This window comes from Serinus canaria, chromosome 18 (genome assembly GCF_022539315.1).
Source record: "Serinus canaria isolate serCan28SL12 chromosome 18, serCan2020, whole genome shotgun sequence".
NCBI classification, from domain to species: domain Eukaryota; kingdom Metazoa; phylum Chordata; class Aves; order Passeriformes; family Fringillidae; genus Serinus; species Serinus canaria.
Window position 1 is genome coordinate 334937 of NC_066331.1, and position 13820 is coordinate 348756.

The 13820-nt window shown below is 62.5% G+C and overlaps 3 protein-coding genes across 4 annotated transcripts; 1 reads left to right on the top strand and 2 right to left on the bottom strand.

Moving 5' to 3' along the window:
* Nucleotides 1–1109: 1109 nt before the first annotated feature.
* On the bottom strand, nucleotides 1110–8225 carry TMC6 (transmembrane channel like 6). Of its 2 annotated transcripts, none has more exons than XM_018918829.3 (21): nucleotides 8101–8225; nucleotides 7367–7620; nucleotides 7138–7256; nucleotides 6705–6836; nucleotides 6443–6601; nucleotides 6228–6333; nucleotides 6033–6129; nucleotides 5690–5944; nucleotides 5290–5480; nucleotides 5071–5209; nucleotides 4770–4919; nucleotides 4406–4581; nucleotides 4178–4259; nucleotides 3765–3862; nucleotides 3518–3613; nucleotides 3296–3371; nucleotides 2917–3050; nucleotides 2390–2566; nucleotides 2123–2201; nucleotides 1915–1993; nucleotides 1110–1724 (listed from the first exon to the last, which is right to left on the bottom strand). In XM_018918829.3, exons 2-20 carry the CDS (start codon nucleotides 7420–7422, stop codon nucleotides 1922–1924), a joined length of 2394 nt encoding a protein of 797 aa, XP_018774374.3. In that variant the 5' UTR covers nucleotides 7423–7620; nucleotides 8101–8225; the 3' UTR covers nucleotides 1110–1724; nucleotides 1915–1921. The 2 variants fall into 2 exon arrangements, with proteins under 2 accessions (XP_018774374.3, XP_050837305.1); XM_050981348.1 differs by having other exon boundaries at nucleotides 7138–7283.
* Nucleotides 8226–8282: 57 nt separating this feature from the next.
* On the top strand, nucleotides 8283–10426 carry SYNGR2 (synaptogyrin 2). Its single transcript, XM_030233146.2, has 4 exons — nucleotides 8283–8442; nucleotides 8569–8806; nucleotides 9066–9205; nucleotides 9297–10426. Exons 1-4 carry the CDS (start codon nucleotides 8338–8340, stop codon nucleotides 9492–9494), a joined length of 681 nt encoding a protein of 226 aa, XP_030089006.1. The 5' UTR covers nucleotides 8283–8337; the 3' UTR covers nucleotides 9495–10426.
* A 298-nt stretch (nucleotides 10427–10724) lies between these two features.
* On the bottom strand, nucleotides 10725–13718 carry TK1 (thymidine kinase 1). Its single transcript, XM_009094284.4, has 7 exons — nucleotides 13610–13718; nucleotides 13287–13318; nucleotides 13091–13204; nucleotides 12919–13012; nucleotides 12500–12589; nucleotides 12296–12415; nucleotides 10725–12186 (listed from the first exon to the last, which is right to left on the bottom strand). Exons 1-7 carry the CDS (start codon nucleotides 13673–13675, stop codon nucleotides 12031–12033), a joined length of 672 nt encoding a protein of 223 aa, XP_009092532.1. The 5' UTR covers nucleotides 13676–13718; the 3' UTR covers nucleotides 10725–12030.
* Between the last annotated feature and the right edge of the window lie 102 nt (nucleotides 13719–13820).

Genomic DNA, 13820 nt, shown 5'->3' on the forward strand with positions numbered 1-13820 from the left:
CTCAGGCAATTTCAGAATGGGTCAAGCTGGAAGGGACCACTATGGGCCCAATCTCTCTGGTCAAGCAGGGTCATCTCAGAGGACAGGGCACAGGATTGCATCCAGGCAGTTCTGGACTATCTCCAGTGAGGAAGACACCACACCCTCTCTGGGCAATCAGTTCCAGTGTGCTGTCACTGGCACAGGGAAGTTCTAATAGAGTATCATAGAATATTGGAGGGAACCCATCAAGATCATAATCAGGTGGAACTTGCTGTGCATCAGTGTCTGCCTGTTGCTTCTTGTCCCACTGCTGGGCACCGTGGAGCAGAGCCTGACGGTGGAGCAGGGCCATTCGCTGACACCTCCCTGCTGACAGAGGATGAGGTCCCCTGTCAGCTGTCTCTCCTCAAGGCTGAACAGGCCCAGTGCCTGTTCTTATTAGAGGTGCTTCAGTCCCTTCATTGTCTCTGTAGCCTCTGCTGGACCTGCTCCAGGAGTTCCATGTCCCTCTTGTCCTGAGGAACCCCAAAGTGGACACAGCACTCCAGGGGCAGCCTCACCTCCCTTGTGAGCAGTGCTTTTCCTGATGCACCCCAGAAGAGCTGGGGCTGTGTAGAGAACCTGCCCTGTGTCCACACCACTAAACACTGTTCTATCCATGCTGATAACACCCTGTGCCCTTGCTGGTGGCCCAGCCCAGCCCAGCCCAGCTGGGCAGGCAGCTGCCTCAGCTGGCAGCTCTGGTGCCAAGTCATAGGGGACTGGTGGCTGCCTGTGCCTGGCACAGCCCACAGCACACCCTTCCCTGGGCCTGTCAGCGCTGTGGCACTGGGGCAGCTCCATCCCAGGGCCTGCCAACAGCATGACATGGAGGGGAGTGGCTCCTGGGGCTGGGGGTTGCAGCTATTGCACTGGGATGGTGAGTGGCAAGGGGGGTGGCAGTGCCTTCGCTCCAGCAGTGTGGGCCGCACTAGGCTCTGCCCCAGGCAGCCCCAAGGGAAAGCAGGCTGTGCCAAGGAGCCTGAGCACACCCTGACACTGCTGCTGAGTCACCACCACCAACAGCACTGACACCAACCCTCCCTGCCTGCCTCCAGCCCAACAGGTCCAGACACCAGCCAGAGCACTCCTGCACAGCAGCACTTTAATTGAGCCCACAGAGTCCCTGCCCAGCCCAGCACGCAGCAGCACGGGGACTCCTCCAAGTCCGTCCCACCAGGCAGTGCAGTGGGTGCTGGGGGTGGCCCAGTGACCTTGTTTGTGAGGTTGCAATCAGCCAGCTGCTCTCCTGGTGAGCCAGGCACTGGGCTGGAGCTGGCTCCATGCCTGCTGCCCCTAGGCAGTGTAGACAAAGGTCCATGGTCCCCAAAGGATTCTGAGAACAGCCCAGGGCACACTGGCAGGAGGGAGAGCTGAAGGGCAGTTCTCTGTAAGTAGTGAGCCCCCACAGAGCAGGGTTGTGAGGTGAGGCAGTCCTGCATGCAGCTGTGCCCTGGGGTGTGTAGGCAGGCCTGGTCCTGTGCCTACTGCACCCCAGCAGCTCCAGGCAGCAGGAGCACCTGCACCCCTGCGATGCAGCATTCCCAATGACACATCCCAGTGGGTCCTTGGCCATGGCAAGAGGAAGCTCTTCCCCAGCACTCCATGACCCCCAGCTTCCAGCGCTGTGTTGTGATGGACAGATTCAGTCCCAGCTGCAAGCAGAGTCCATTCCATCCCATTCCTTCTTGCGGAGCTTGACACTAAGAGGACAAAGTCCCTAAGATTCCAGGTCCTTGTCCCAGACCTGCCTCCATCCTCTTCCCCGTCCCTGGGCCTCAGTAACACCATGGACAGTGCATCCCTTGGGACAGGCAGAGGAGCTTGTGTGTGCATGGCTGAGCTCTGGGTGCCCTGGCAGCCCCTCCCTACTGCCCTTCTTGCTGGCCTCACCTGGCACTCAGGAACGCCTGCCTCTCTGCTCGTAAACAGAGCGAAGCTTCTGCATGAGAAATAGTTTATCCTCCCCTTCCTGCAACATCAGAGACAGCACTGTGAGCAGCACTGGGGTGGCTGCACTGCTGGGGCCAGAGCCCACACTGGCAGTCCCGGGGCTGGAGCAGGCTGTGAAGCAGCGGGGATGGGCAGGGGCAGTGCTCACATTGGCAATCTGCTCCTGGAGCAGGCAGATGACCCTCTGGCGACCTCTTACCACCTGGATGTTGAAGTAGATCACAGCTCTGTAATGACAGCAGGGTGGGATGGTGGCAGCCAGGCAGGAAGCTGAGGGACACTGTGCTCCAGGCACTGGGATGGGGCGCAGAGCTCCAGAGTGACACCTTGGCTCCCAGCCCCACTCAGGGCTGTGACAGCAGGGCCCTCAAAGTGAGGGCCTTGGGTTCAGCTTTGGGCTCAGGTCCATACTCACATCAGGGCCACAGACATGAAGAACAGGAGGCATGTGTTCTCCAACAGGTGCTGGTAGACCCAGGCAAACCAGGTGGTGTTGGGGTTGGACTTCTCTAGCACCAGCACCCACATCTTCCCTGACTTGTAGATGGTTTCCAGCCCCCGGAAGGGACCACAGGTTTCTGATGGCTGCACCCTGAGCAAACAGACCAAGAGGGTGTTCAGAGCAATGGGCAGCCCAGCAACTGCTGGCCCCAGACCAGGGCACTGCCTGTCTCAGATGTCCAGCCCTCCAGGGACCCAGCCTCACTGTCCCCAGCACCCCCAGGGCTGGACAAGGGACTCCTCCTGCCTGCCCCCTGCACCAGGAGCAGCTGCAGGAAGTGAGCAAGGCCAGCAGCAGGGAGGCCCCTCCCTTGCCTGGGGCAGCACCTCACAGCCTGCAGCTGGGGGATTGGCAGGGACAGGGGCCATGCTCTCCCCAACACTCCTTCTCCAGGCAGCCGGGGGTCCTGTGCCCTGAGCCGTGGCCTGGTGGGTACTCACGACCAGATGGTGTAGGAGAGGAAGGCAGCTGCACCCAGGAAGGAGGGGAAGCACAGCAGAGTGATGAACACGGTGCTCATGCGTGATGCTTGCCAGGGCTTGCTGGGGGACTGGCAGTTCCGCATCAGGCTGGTCTGTGGATAGGGAGCAGTGTCCCGTGGGCTGCCAGCTCCTGAGAGCAGTCCCTGCTGTCCCCTCCCTCCTGCCCACTGGGAGCCAGCCCAGTGAGCTCAGGGCTGTGCTGTCCCCAGAAAGCCCCACTCAGCCCCACAGGGAGAGGCTGCTCCATGTGGCACCACTGCTGCAGCAGAGGCTGACAGGGCACAGTGCCACTGCAGTTTCGCCCCATGGGGAGTTGCAGGGGGTGGGGGAATCACACCTTTTTGATATAAAACAACAGCAGCAGCTTCAGCATCTGCACAGCTGGCAGGAGCGGAGCGAAGAGAATGCCCAGCCTGGGAGCAGGGTAAAGATGAGCTTGCCTAGGTCTGAGCCCCAGGGGACACAGTGGTGGGCACAGCCACAGCACCCACAGGGCTCCTGGGGACTACAAGGCATTTGCCAGCAGAGGAAGGAGCCACACCAGGCAGAAACAACTCACCAGGTCAGGGTCTGCCCATAGATCAGCTCCAGGACATTGCGGGCAATGTCAAATTCTGGCCTCTGCTTTGTCTTCAGCCTCTTCTCCAGAATGAGCCTGGGTGGAAATGAACTCTGCCCTACGCTGCCAGGGGGCACTTCACACCCTCCCTTCCCTCTCTGATGGCAGCAGAGCCTGGGTGCACCAGAGAGCTGGGGCCATGCAGGGATGGCACGCTGGTGGGGGGACATGTCTTGGGGTACGTTACCTCCAGATCAGCTCCCCGAAGAGCGTGTCCAGCAGGGTGAATATGAAATCCATCACCATGAAGCGATACAGGTCCTGCCCCACACACGTCTCCCAGCACTGGGGAGACAATCAAGCATGGCACAGAATCACAGAATGGTTTGGGTTGGGAGGATCCCCAAAGCTCATCTCTTTCCCCACCCTGCCATGGGCAGAGACACCCTTCCACTAGACCAGGTTGCTCTGAGTCCTGTCCAACCTGGCCTTTTACAGTTCCTGGGATGGGGCACCCACAGCTTCTCTGGGAACCTATGCCAGAGCCTCACTACCCTCACAGGGAAGAATTTCTTCCAGATATCTGATAGGGAAGACCAGCTCCTTGGTCAACCCCATGCTCAGCCCAGCCCTCCATGGCCCTGAGACAGTGGTGCTGACCTCCTCTGTTGAGCAGATAACGCTCCGGCTGAGCCAGTGGTAGCACAGCAGGCTGAGAATCACCATCTTCAGGATGAGGTTCCTGAGCAGGAGCAGTGCCAGAAGTCCCTGAGCCCGGAGGATGGAGAGGCCAAGCCCCACAGGTGGGGTGCCTGGCCCCAAAGCCTCCTTGCCAGCCTCAGGTGCAGCTGCAGAATGCTCCCTCCACCACAGCCCCAGCCAGCCCACCTGATGATGGCCACGGAGACCTGTGTCACTGGGGAATCCTGCTTCTCCCACATCGCCAGCAAGTTGAACAGGTGAGGCATCAAGGCATTGAGAAGGGACACCACAAGGGGCAGGACCAGCAGAATGGCTTCTTGCTGCCACCTGCCACTGCCCTGTGCTTGTTGCTCCTGCTGAACCTGGTGAGCAGGTACTGGGCTGAGTGCACAGCTGTTGGCAGCCAGGTGTGGTGTCCTTGGGGAGAGCAGCAAATACCCAGGCCAGGAGCAGAGCTGCAATGGGGCTGTCCCTGCCTCTCTCCCGAGTACCCCAGCCCTGTCCCTCCAAGCCCAGGGCAGGGGAACCCAGGGTGAGAGGCGGCACTTACTGTGTGCATGTGCTCCAAGAAGTAGTGCACAGCCAGCACGCAGCCCAACACCCAGCCCAGGGCCAGCAGCCAGGCCAGCAGCACCACGAGGCAGTGCCCCAGGCACTGGCAGTGGCTCTGGGAGCGGGAGCGCCGCTCCGCCAGCAGCTCCTGCAAGAGAGCAGCAGCAGAGCTGCCAAATCCACCTGGGGTCTGGAGCAAGGCTTTGTCCCCCTGCAGCACAGCAGGACCCAGAGCGGTGACGGACAAAGCACTTGCAAGGCTGGGGTCTGGGGTGCTTTGCATCGCCCAGTTCCTCCACCTTCAACTGGGTGCAGATCTTCTCGCACTGCAGCTTCACCGAGCGCCTCTGGATCACCTTGAAGTCCCAGGCACAGAAGACCTTGATGGCCAAGTCCCCCGAGGAGCTTTTCACACTCTCCCGAAAAGAGCGGGACACACTGCAGCGAGGTGAAGGGCATCAGGGATTGGGGCTGGCTGACAGGGAAGGCTGGCAGTGCCACGGGTGCCGCTGACCCACCTGTACACCAGCAGGATGCAGGTGACAAGGAAGGAGACCCCAACACTGAAGAGGTAGGCCAGTGGCAGGTTGTACGGCAGCAGGGGGGCAGGGAGGGGGCACATGCCACCCTCAGGAGTGGAGGTGCAGGGGTCGTTCAGGGTGGTGTTGCTGTAGTAGCCGTAGTACAGCAGCGAGTGCGTGAAGTAGCCCTGTGGGAAAGCACATGAGGGGCTCACGGTGACTTCGGCAGTGCTCGCAGCACCCGCTTAGCCTGGCACTCTGTGCCAACCACACCACTGGTGGTCCTGGGGCCCAGGCTGTGCAAGGGTGAGAACTGGGGTATCGCTAGAGTGGGAAATGGGGCTGCCCACCAGGCTTGGCACAGCCCCTGACCTGGGGGTGCCTGGGCCATGCTTACCGCTCCTGTGAGGAGCTCGATGCCACTGAAGGGCTGGGGACTGACTGATGCAGTGGGGTACACAGCCTGCACGACCACCACGAAGGCCAGGAGGATGAAGAATGAAAAGAAGTTCAACATAAAGAGTGTCTTGAGGAAGAGGAAGTAGGACAGGACACTGGAGCCAAAGCGGCCACCAATCTGCTTCAGGGCATAGTGCCCAGGCTGCGCAGCGCGGAGCAGGGAGAGGAGCCTGTACCAGAGACCTCGGCAGCCCTGGGGAGAGGAACACGGGGAGAGGAGTGGGGCTGGAGCCTGCACTGAGCCCTCCCAGCCTCTGTGCAGACCTGTGCCTCTGACTTACAAGGCCGATGCAGACCCTGGACCAAGCACAGGGTGAGAAGGGGGCCCAGCGATGGGCATGCTGCCTCACTGGGCCCCTCTGCCTGCTCAGCTGCCGCCTGCCCAGGAGAGAGGGGGGTCAGAGGGTCCCACAGGTCCTGGGACAGCTCCGGCTGTGGGAGCCCTGCCCAGCAGGCGCTGATGGAAGGGGTCCTACCGGAGGATGCGTTTCTCCGCCAGGCTGAGGGGCATGGTGAGCAGCATGTGGCTGCACTGGCTGGGCGAGAGGCTCAGCAGCTCCTTCACCAGCAGGTGCCGCTTCTCTGGGGCACAAGGGGCTCAGTGGGACACGGCCCGCCACAGCCTGCCTGTCCCTAACCCAGCGCAGGGACAGTGGCCAGCACTGCCTTTCACAGTCCAGGGGACCCTCACCTTGCAGTGTGGCCCTGCTGGGGTCGGTCTCCAGGTCGTAGTGGCGCAGGCTGGGCCGTGCCGCGCGGCAGAGCTGCTGCAGGGGCGGGCGGCCGCTCCGGCGCCGCAGCCGCGCCGTGCGGTTGCAGTACTGCGAGATGATGGCCCCGAGGCTGCGTCCTGTGGGCCAGAGCAGGGCTTGGGCAGCCGCAGGAGAGCAGGGCAGGCAGACCTCCAAGGGGCTCTGGGAGCTGGGGAAGGGTGGGATGCGGGTGGCACCTACCGATGGTGCGGCTGGGCATGCTGGCCAAGATCTGCAGGGAGGCAGAGGAGTGGCTGGGATGCTCTTCACCTTGCCTAGGCTCTGGCCAGGCCATGGCACAGGCTTCTGGAACACCCAAGTAGGCTGGGGACTCTGGGAGGGAGAAGACAGGATGCAGAGAGGCCATGGCTCATCCCTGAATCTCTGCTGCTCTGCTCCAGCACAGAGGCTAGGTATGTGCTCCTCCCAGAGTACCCCTTTCCCCAGGGACGCTTTCTGTGTCCCCAAGATCCAGTCTCCCGTGGATTGCCCTGCTCTGCACTGGCCAAGGCATCAGCGGGCTCCTATGAATGCTTTGGCCACAGCATTTTGACACAACTGGCCCAAGCAGAGGGACAGCCCTGGGCACATACACTGTCCCCAGCCTGCCCTGGCTGAGGCTGCAGTGCTTTACCTGTGCCCCTCTCCTGCAACTCCATCTCCAGATCTGCCTCGATCAAGCTGCTCTGCTCCAGGATGAGCTGGTGGAATGAGGTGTGCAGGGCTCTCTCGTTGTCCGGACTGGGCTCCTGGCTGAAGGAACACAGGGACACGTGGTGCCTGCAGGGCACGAGATCGTAGCCCATCGTACCTGGGCAGGAGGTCCCAGGGCACGGCAGAGCAGCTAGGGAGGTCACACTCACCCATCGCTCTCGGAGCCCTCGGGGACGTGGAGGGTGATGGAGGGCGGCTGGGACATCCTGCGAGGCCGAGCGGGTCCCTCCTTCCCGGGCCCTGCCGTGGTGAGCAGACGGGCGCGCCGGTCCCGGCCCCCACCAGCCCCGGTTTCGCGGCTCCCAGGCGCTGCGGGACGGAGCCGGAGCCGCGGCGTGCGGGGCCGGGGGCAGCCGGGAGCGAGGAGTCCGCGGGGCTAAGCTGGGACTTACCCAGCTCGGCCCTAAGGAAGGAAGAGAGGGCGGATGAGGCGGTACCGCGGCCGAGAGGTTCCGCCCGCCGTCCCAGGACCCTTCGGGTCGGGCACGAAGCCGCCGAGCACCAGTCCCGGAGCTCGGCTGGGGAGGGGCCCGGACCGGCCCTAAGAGTACACGTCGGAACAAAGACCTCCGTGCCCCTCACCGTGTTCCTCGCCCGGTGCCGCCTCCCTTCTCCCCTGCTCTCCCTCCTCCTCCCCGGGGCGGGCTAAGGCTGCTCGGGGCAGGTGGCCGCCCCGGGGCTACCCGCCAGGCCCCGCTCGCCCCGGTATCGGGAACCGACGGAACGCTCCCCGGCGCTCCCGCCGCCCCGGCTGTGGGTGCGGATCTGCGGGGACGGGGGGCTGCCGAGCCCTGTCCGTCTCGTCCCTCCTGCCGCCTCCCGGTACTCGGCGGGGGCGGTGGGAGCCCCCCAGAAGCCCCCGTTTCCCCTCGGCTCTGCTCACCGGGGCCCGTCGGCGGCTGAGGCGTGGGGCCGGCGCTCCCTCTCCCCGTTACCCCGGGGCGGAAGGAGGGACGGAGCAGGACACCGGGATACGGGGCGGGACGGGCGCGGCGCTCTGTGCCCGGGCGGGGGAGCCCCTGTCCCGCCGGAGCCAGCCCGCCCGCCCCGCCCCGGCGTCCCGGACCGCCAGGACCGGCCCTCCCGGGGCGGTGCCGCGCAGGAGCGGCGGCCGAACGCCATGGAGGGCGGCGGAGGTGCCTACGGGGCGGCCAAGGCCGGCGGTGCCTTCGACCTGGTCCGCTTCGTGCAGCAGCCGCAGGTGGTGTCGCGGATCGTCAGCGCGGTGAGTCGGGACGGGACGGGAGAGCCCCGCCGCAGACCGGTGCCCCCCGCACGCCGGGCCCGGCAGCCCCCAAAGGGCTCCCCATGGCCTCGGTGCCGCCTACCGGACACCGGCTCCGCCCCACAGGTCTTCGCCCTGATCGTGTTCGCCTGCCTGGTCGGGGATGGCTACATGAGCCGGCCCGAGGACCCGCAGCTCTACTGCATCTTCAACCACAACGAGGACGCCTGTCGCTACGGCATCGGCATCGGCGTCCTCGCCTTCCTCGCCTGCATCTTCTTCTTCATGGTGGACGTCTATTTCCCCCAGATCAGCAACACTACGGACCGCAAGTACCTGGTCCTGGCCGACCTCGGCTTCTCAGGTACGGGGCGCAGCGGGCAGGGCTGTGCCCGCCGTGGCTGCCACAATGGCCGCCCTGTCCCGTGACGTGGCTGCCGGTGCCTGGCGAAGGGAGCCGCTCCGAGTCGCTCCCGTCTGGCGTGCTGCCCGCTGCTGCTGCTGCCGCTGCTGAGCGCCCCGAGGAGCGGCTGCCCCTGGCCGGGTGGCTGCGCCAGCCTGCCCAGTGGGGCAGGGTCTGGGCCCGGCACTGCCCTGGCCCCTCATGCCACTTCCCTCCACAGGTCTCTGGACCTTCCTGTGGTTTATCGGCTTCTGTTTCTTGACCAACCAGTGGTCCTGGACACGGGCTGAGGATGTGTACATCGGAGCGGACTCTGCCCGCGCTGCCATCACTTTCAGCTTCTTCTCCATCTTCTCCTGGGTGAGTGAAGCACTCTGCCCCACTTGGGGGGAGTGCAGAGGGGCCCCCACAGCCTGGAACGCCCTTGATGCTGCTCCCCTTCTCTCTGCAGGCACTCCTGCTCACCTTTGCTTACAAGAGGTACAAAATGGGGGTGGAGGACTTTGCTCAAAGCTATGCCGACCCCAGCCCGGGGGTTCCGACTCCCTACTCCAGCTATCCCAACATCAGCCATGAGAGCTACCAGCAGCCGCCCTTCACGCACACAGCAGAGGCCCCGGAGGGCTATCAGCCACCCCCGGTGTACTGAGCCCTGGCTGGCACCCGCAGGATGGCTGTACCAGTGCAATTCCTTCCGTGGGGTGGGAGGGAGGGATCTGCAACTTGGAGGGGGCAGTGGGGCGGGAGGGTGATTGCTGCTTTGTTTGAAGGTGACTGGGCCTTTTCTTGGGGTGCAGGAGGGGCTTCTGCCTGTCCCAGAGCTGAGATCCTCACTGGAGGGTCCAGAGTCTGGTGTGTGATTTGGTGGGTGATTTGGCACATGATGATTTGCAGCTGCTGGGTGAGCAGTGCAGCTGCAGGAGGTTGGGTGTGCGGGCAGCCCTGGCACGTACAAGCCTCTGCTTTTGCTGTGCTGCCTTGGTGGTAGGCTGCAGTTCACACCCTGACTCTGGCCAGGCTCTGCCCCTGTGACTGCTGCCCTGGCCCATCCTGTCTGCAGTGCCTTTCAGCCCTGCTGGCTGCATTCCCCCAGAGCCATCTCTCACTGCTGCAGCACAGCCAGGCCCAGCTCTGCCTGTGCTGCCTTCCTGTGCCTTCCTCCCGTGGCTGCTTCTGGGCCAGCTCTTGCCAAAGCCCCCCCTTCCCTTCTCTGACGCCGTGCTGTGCCTTCCCCGAGCCTGCACTGGAGCTGCTGGTGCTTGGCTGATGCGCTTTGGGGTCTGTGGGAGTGGTGAGCACTGAGATCCCTCAGCAGGGCCATGGCTGAGGACATCCTGGAGCACTTTCTTTCCCTTGTGTGCCTGCCCGAGTGCTGCTGCGAGGCTGAGCTCCTGCACCCTGCCCGCGGCTCCTGCCTGCACTCCAGCCACACCAGGAGCCTGTGGGCCCTTGTCTCAGGTTGTGTTTGCTGCTGTGCTGTGGTAAAGCTGTTCCCAGCAGCTGTGTGGGCCATCCCTGCTGGGGCCAGCGTTCAAGTAGTTGTTCACTGTAGGGTTGGAATAAACTTTTTCACCAAGCCAACATGTGAGCCACCACGTGCCTTTTGTCTCGGAGAAGCAGAAAAGGCTCCTGCCCCTGCCCCTCCAGGGCTCGGGGTGTCAGGTGGGGCAGTGCAGCCCCTGCCAACTGCTGTGCTGCAAACAGCACACTCACGCTGGTGGCTATTTTTAGGCCACCCTCCTCATGCTCCCTGGTCTGAGCAGAGCTCCAACCCCAGGCCTGTGAGCAGCCCTCCCACCCTGTGACCAGCCCATGCAGTCTTACTGGTCACTGCCAGGAAGACTTAGCAAAATGCTCTGGATAAAAATACACACAGAGGTTCATTAAATTATTTATTAACCTAAAACAGCAGCAGAGCCTTCCCCAGCCCTGGGGGAAAAGTCCAGGCCTGGTAGTCAAGTGCTTGTGAATACAATAATTCTCACCTGTAACATGGAGGCAGCAGGGAGGGGTTGAGGCAGCTCTTGGAGCCTTTCAGGGTACAGGCAAACAGCAACCCTGGACTCAGATGCAGAGGTCTGGCCTGGCCAGAACAAAGAGCTACTGCTTGGAGCCTGTGGATGCTGGGAAAAAACACTTCCAGGAAAAAAAAAAACTGTTTTGCAGGCAATGAGGAAACAACAACCTTCCAGAATCTGAGTCTAACATAGAGGGAAGAGGATCCTTCAGTCAGCTTAGAGCAGACTAAGTGTCAGCCTCGAGAATTTTGGAAGGCTAAGGAGAAAGCAAGAGACATGACTAGACTGGAGAAGCAGCTCCTCAGGAGAGCCCCTTTACCAAGCAGCTGGATCTTCCTTGGAATAATTGTCCAAATCTTGGTAGATGCAACTCTGAGCCTCCAAACGGGTAACACAGCACCAAAGTGGCAGTACCAGCCTTGAACCTGAGAAAAACTGCCCTGAATTTGAAGGAGACTCCTCCTGGGACCAGCTCCTCCAAACGAGTCTGTCACAGCCTGCTAGAACACAGCCAGCCCTCTGAGGTTCAGCACCTCAGATGAGTCAGCTGCCAGGCCTCCTTCACCTCCTGTTTCAACAATAATTGACACCAGTGAGCAGGCTGGCAGAGAGGCTGGGGGCCTGCCCAGGACTGGGCTGACACGTGTGTCAGTTTAAAAGCTGTGTCACAGCTCTGTGACAAGGGACAAGTTACCTCAGACTGTTAAGGAAGGAAGTTAAAAATTGCATTAAAAATACTAATGGCTGCACAGTGTCTTGAGAAACCTGGAATTTAGCAACAGTGCACAAGAGAGAAGGGCTGCATTCACAGGCAGCAGAAGCAGCACTTGTTCCAGCCTGAGCATGCTTAGAGCCCTGGGAGAGCTGGCCAGAGCCACAGTGAGCAGTGGCAGTGCTGCAGCCAGGCTCCATGTGCAGTGCTCCAGGGCCTGTGTGTGGCGGTACCAGTGACTGTGCTGGTTTCTCTCCTTGTTCAGAGATGGGAACTCACTCTAGCCAGGCTTTTGCTTCAGCTTCCACCAGCATCAGGCGTGGTGGATCCTCAGTTGTGGCGCTTGGCATGGGGAGGTTGTGTAGGGAGGGCTGAGGCACTGAACAGTTTGTTAAAGTACAGAGAGGCCTGTGAGCCACAGCACTGAGCTCCCTTCCCCTCCATTGTCCCAGCAGTCAAGTGAAGATCTTGCGAGGGGCAGCTGTCTCCAGCTGCCTCAGGCCCAGGGGCACGTTCTCCTTGTTGTCTGGCCCGGCCTGCTGGGGTCGCATGCGGAAGTAGCAGGCTCGGCACACGGAGTGGTACTTGTCAGCTCCCCCAATCACTTCAACCTGGCAGGGAAGTTTGGGGAGTAACTGCAGAGCCCATCTCCCTGGAGGGAGTCTCTCCGTACCAGCAGGACTGGAAAAGAGAAACAGTTTCTGTTCCAAGGGCACTCACCTCCCGCTCGGCTCCCAGCCTCTTGGTGTAGGAGGCCTCCCGGAAGCACTCCATGCACACAGCGTTCAGCTTCACCACGCTCTCCGCCAGCGGCACCAGGTTCAGGATGCTCCCAAAGGCCTGTGCGTGACAGCACAGAAGCTGCTACTGGGTGGGTTCCACGAGGGTCCCAAAGCAGCTGCAGTACCAAAATGAGTGTTTTACCTTTCTCTGGAAGGTCCCATCCAGAGCAGCAACAATGACGGTTTTCCCAGTGTTGGCCATTGTCTCGCAGAACTCTACAATGTCTGGGAACTGGAGGGGTACAGGCACATCGTAAAGAAGGATGGGGGGCAGCACTTGGCTCCAGATCCCACAGTGTGTGTGTGCCCAGACAGCAGCACCAAGAACAAGGAAAGTCAGAGCCACGTGCCCTGCCTGTGAAACGGGCTGCAATCCCACCATCCTGTCTGCAGGGACTATAGGGAAGGAGGCTTTGAAGGCATAGGCGGCATGGACCAACCTCCCCAGGGCATTACCTCCCACCCTCTCCTGCAAAGGACACAGACCCTGCCCTGCACCGGGAGCACCGAGGAGTGTGTGTGCTGCAGAGCCCGGCACACCCAGCCCAGCCGTGCACTTACGAACTGGCCCTCATCGATGCCAATGACGGCGGCACCCAGCGCCTCCTGGTAAACGTCCTGGAGGAGCCCGGCGGGCAGGGCCTCCATGGTGCTCCTGCGGGCAGGGAGGGAGTGAGCCGGGCAGGCCAGGCAGCCCCGGGAAGCGGGGAGTCCTCCTGCCCCAGGAGCTCACTTGTCGTGTGTGGAGACCCCGGAGGAGCTGTAGCGCGTGTCCTTGGCGTACTTCACCAGCAGGCACCGGTACTGGGCGAGCTGGAACCGGCGCACTCGCCGCATGAGCTCCGTGCTGCAAGACACGGTGTCAGCGGGCCCCAGCCCCAGCCCCAGCCCGCCGCCCTCCCGCCCTGCGCCCCCCGCTTCGCGCCTACCTCTTCCCGGAGAACATGGGCCCGAAGATCACCTGGGGGCAGAACGGTGCGCTCAGAACGGCGGCCAGCGGGGAGCCCCGCAGCCCCCTGAGCCCGGCGCGGTACCTATACCTGCCCCCAGCCCGTGCCCGGGGCAGCACCGTGCTCGAGGCAGTACCGTGCCCGTACGTGCCCCCAGCCCGTATCCGGGGCAGTACCGTGCCCGTATCTGCCCCCAGCTCGATGCCCGGGAGCGTTGCCGTACCTGTATCTGCTCCCACACCGGTGCCCCAGGGTGGCACCTGTACCTACCCCCCCGCCCGTGCCCCGGGGTGACCCCGTACCTGGATCTGCCCGCGGGGACGGCTGGGGGAGCCGGGGTGGACACCGGGCACCGTCAGGCAGTTCATGGCGGACTGCCGGCCCGAGCCCGCGCGCGCCGAGCCAGTCGGCCCCATCAGCCAATCGGAGGATGCCTCTCCTCCAAGCGCCGCAGCGCTAGCCAATCGCGAAAGGGTCTGCACTGCCCCGCGGAAACGCTGCCCAATAGGGCCA

Bases quoted from the DNA above. Each gene is read 5' to 3' on its own strand.
- TMC6 (XM_050981348.1), bottom strand. From the start codon at position 7,422: ATGTCCCAGCCGCCCTCCATCACCCTCCACGTCCCCGAGGGCTCCGAG. The intron at 5,945-6,032 runs GTAAGTCAGAGG...TCCTCTCCCCAG, and splicing joins CCAGGGTCTGCATCGGCCTT to GGCTGCCGAGGTCTCTGGTA. The intron at 5,210-5,289 runs GTGGGTCAGCGG...ACCTCGCTGCAG, and splicing joins TGCATCCTGCTGGTGTACAG to TGTGTCCCGCTCTTTTCGGG.
- TK1 (XM_009094284.4), bottom strand. From the start codon at position 13,675: ATGAACTGCCTGACGGTGCCCGGTGTCCACCCCGGCTCCCCCAGCCGT. The intron at 13,205-13,286 runs GTAGGCGCGAAG...CGTGTCTTGCAG, and splicing joins CCCATGTTCTCCGGGAAGAG to CACGGAGCTCATGCGGCGAG. The intron at 12,416-12,499 runs GTAAAACACTCA...TGTCACGCACAG, and splicing joins ATGGGACCTTCCAGAGAAAG to GCCTTTGGGAGCATCCTGAA.
- SYNGR2 (XM_030233146.2), top strand. From the start codon at position 8,338: ATGGAGGGCGGCGGAGGTGCCTACGGGGCGGCCAAGGCCGGCGGTGCC. The intron at 8,807-9,065 runs GTACGGGGCGCA...TTCCCTCCACAG, and splicing joins GGCCGACCTCGGCTTCTCAG to GTCTCTGGACCTTCCTGTGG. The intron at 9,206-9,296 runs GTGAGTGAAGCA...TTCTCTCTGCAG, and splicing joins TCTTCTCCATCTTCTCCTGG to GCACTCCTGCTCACCTTTGC.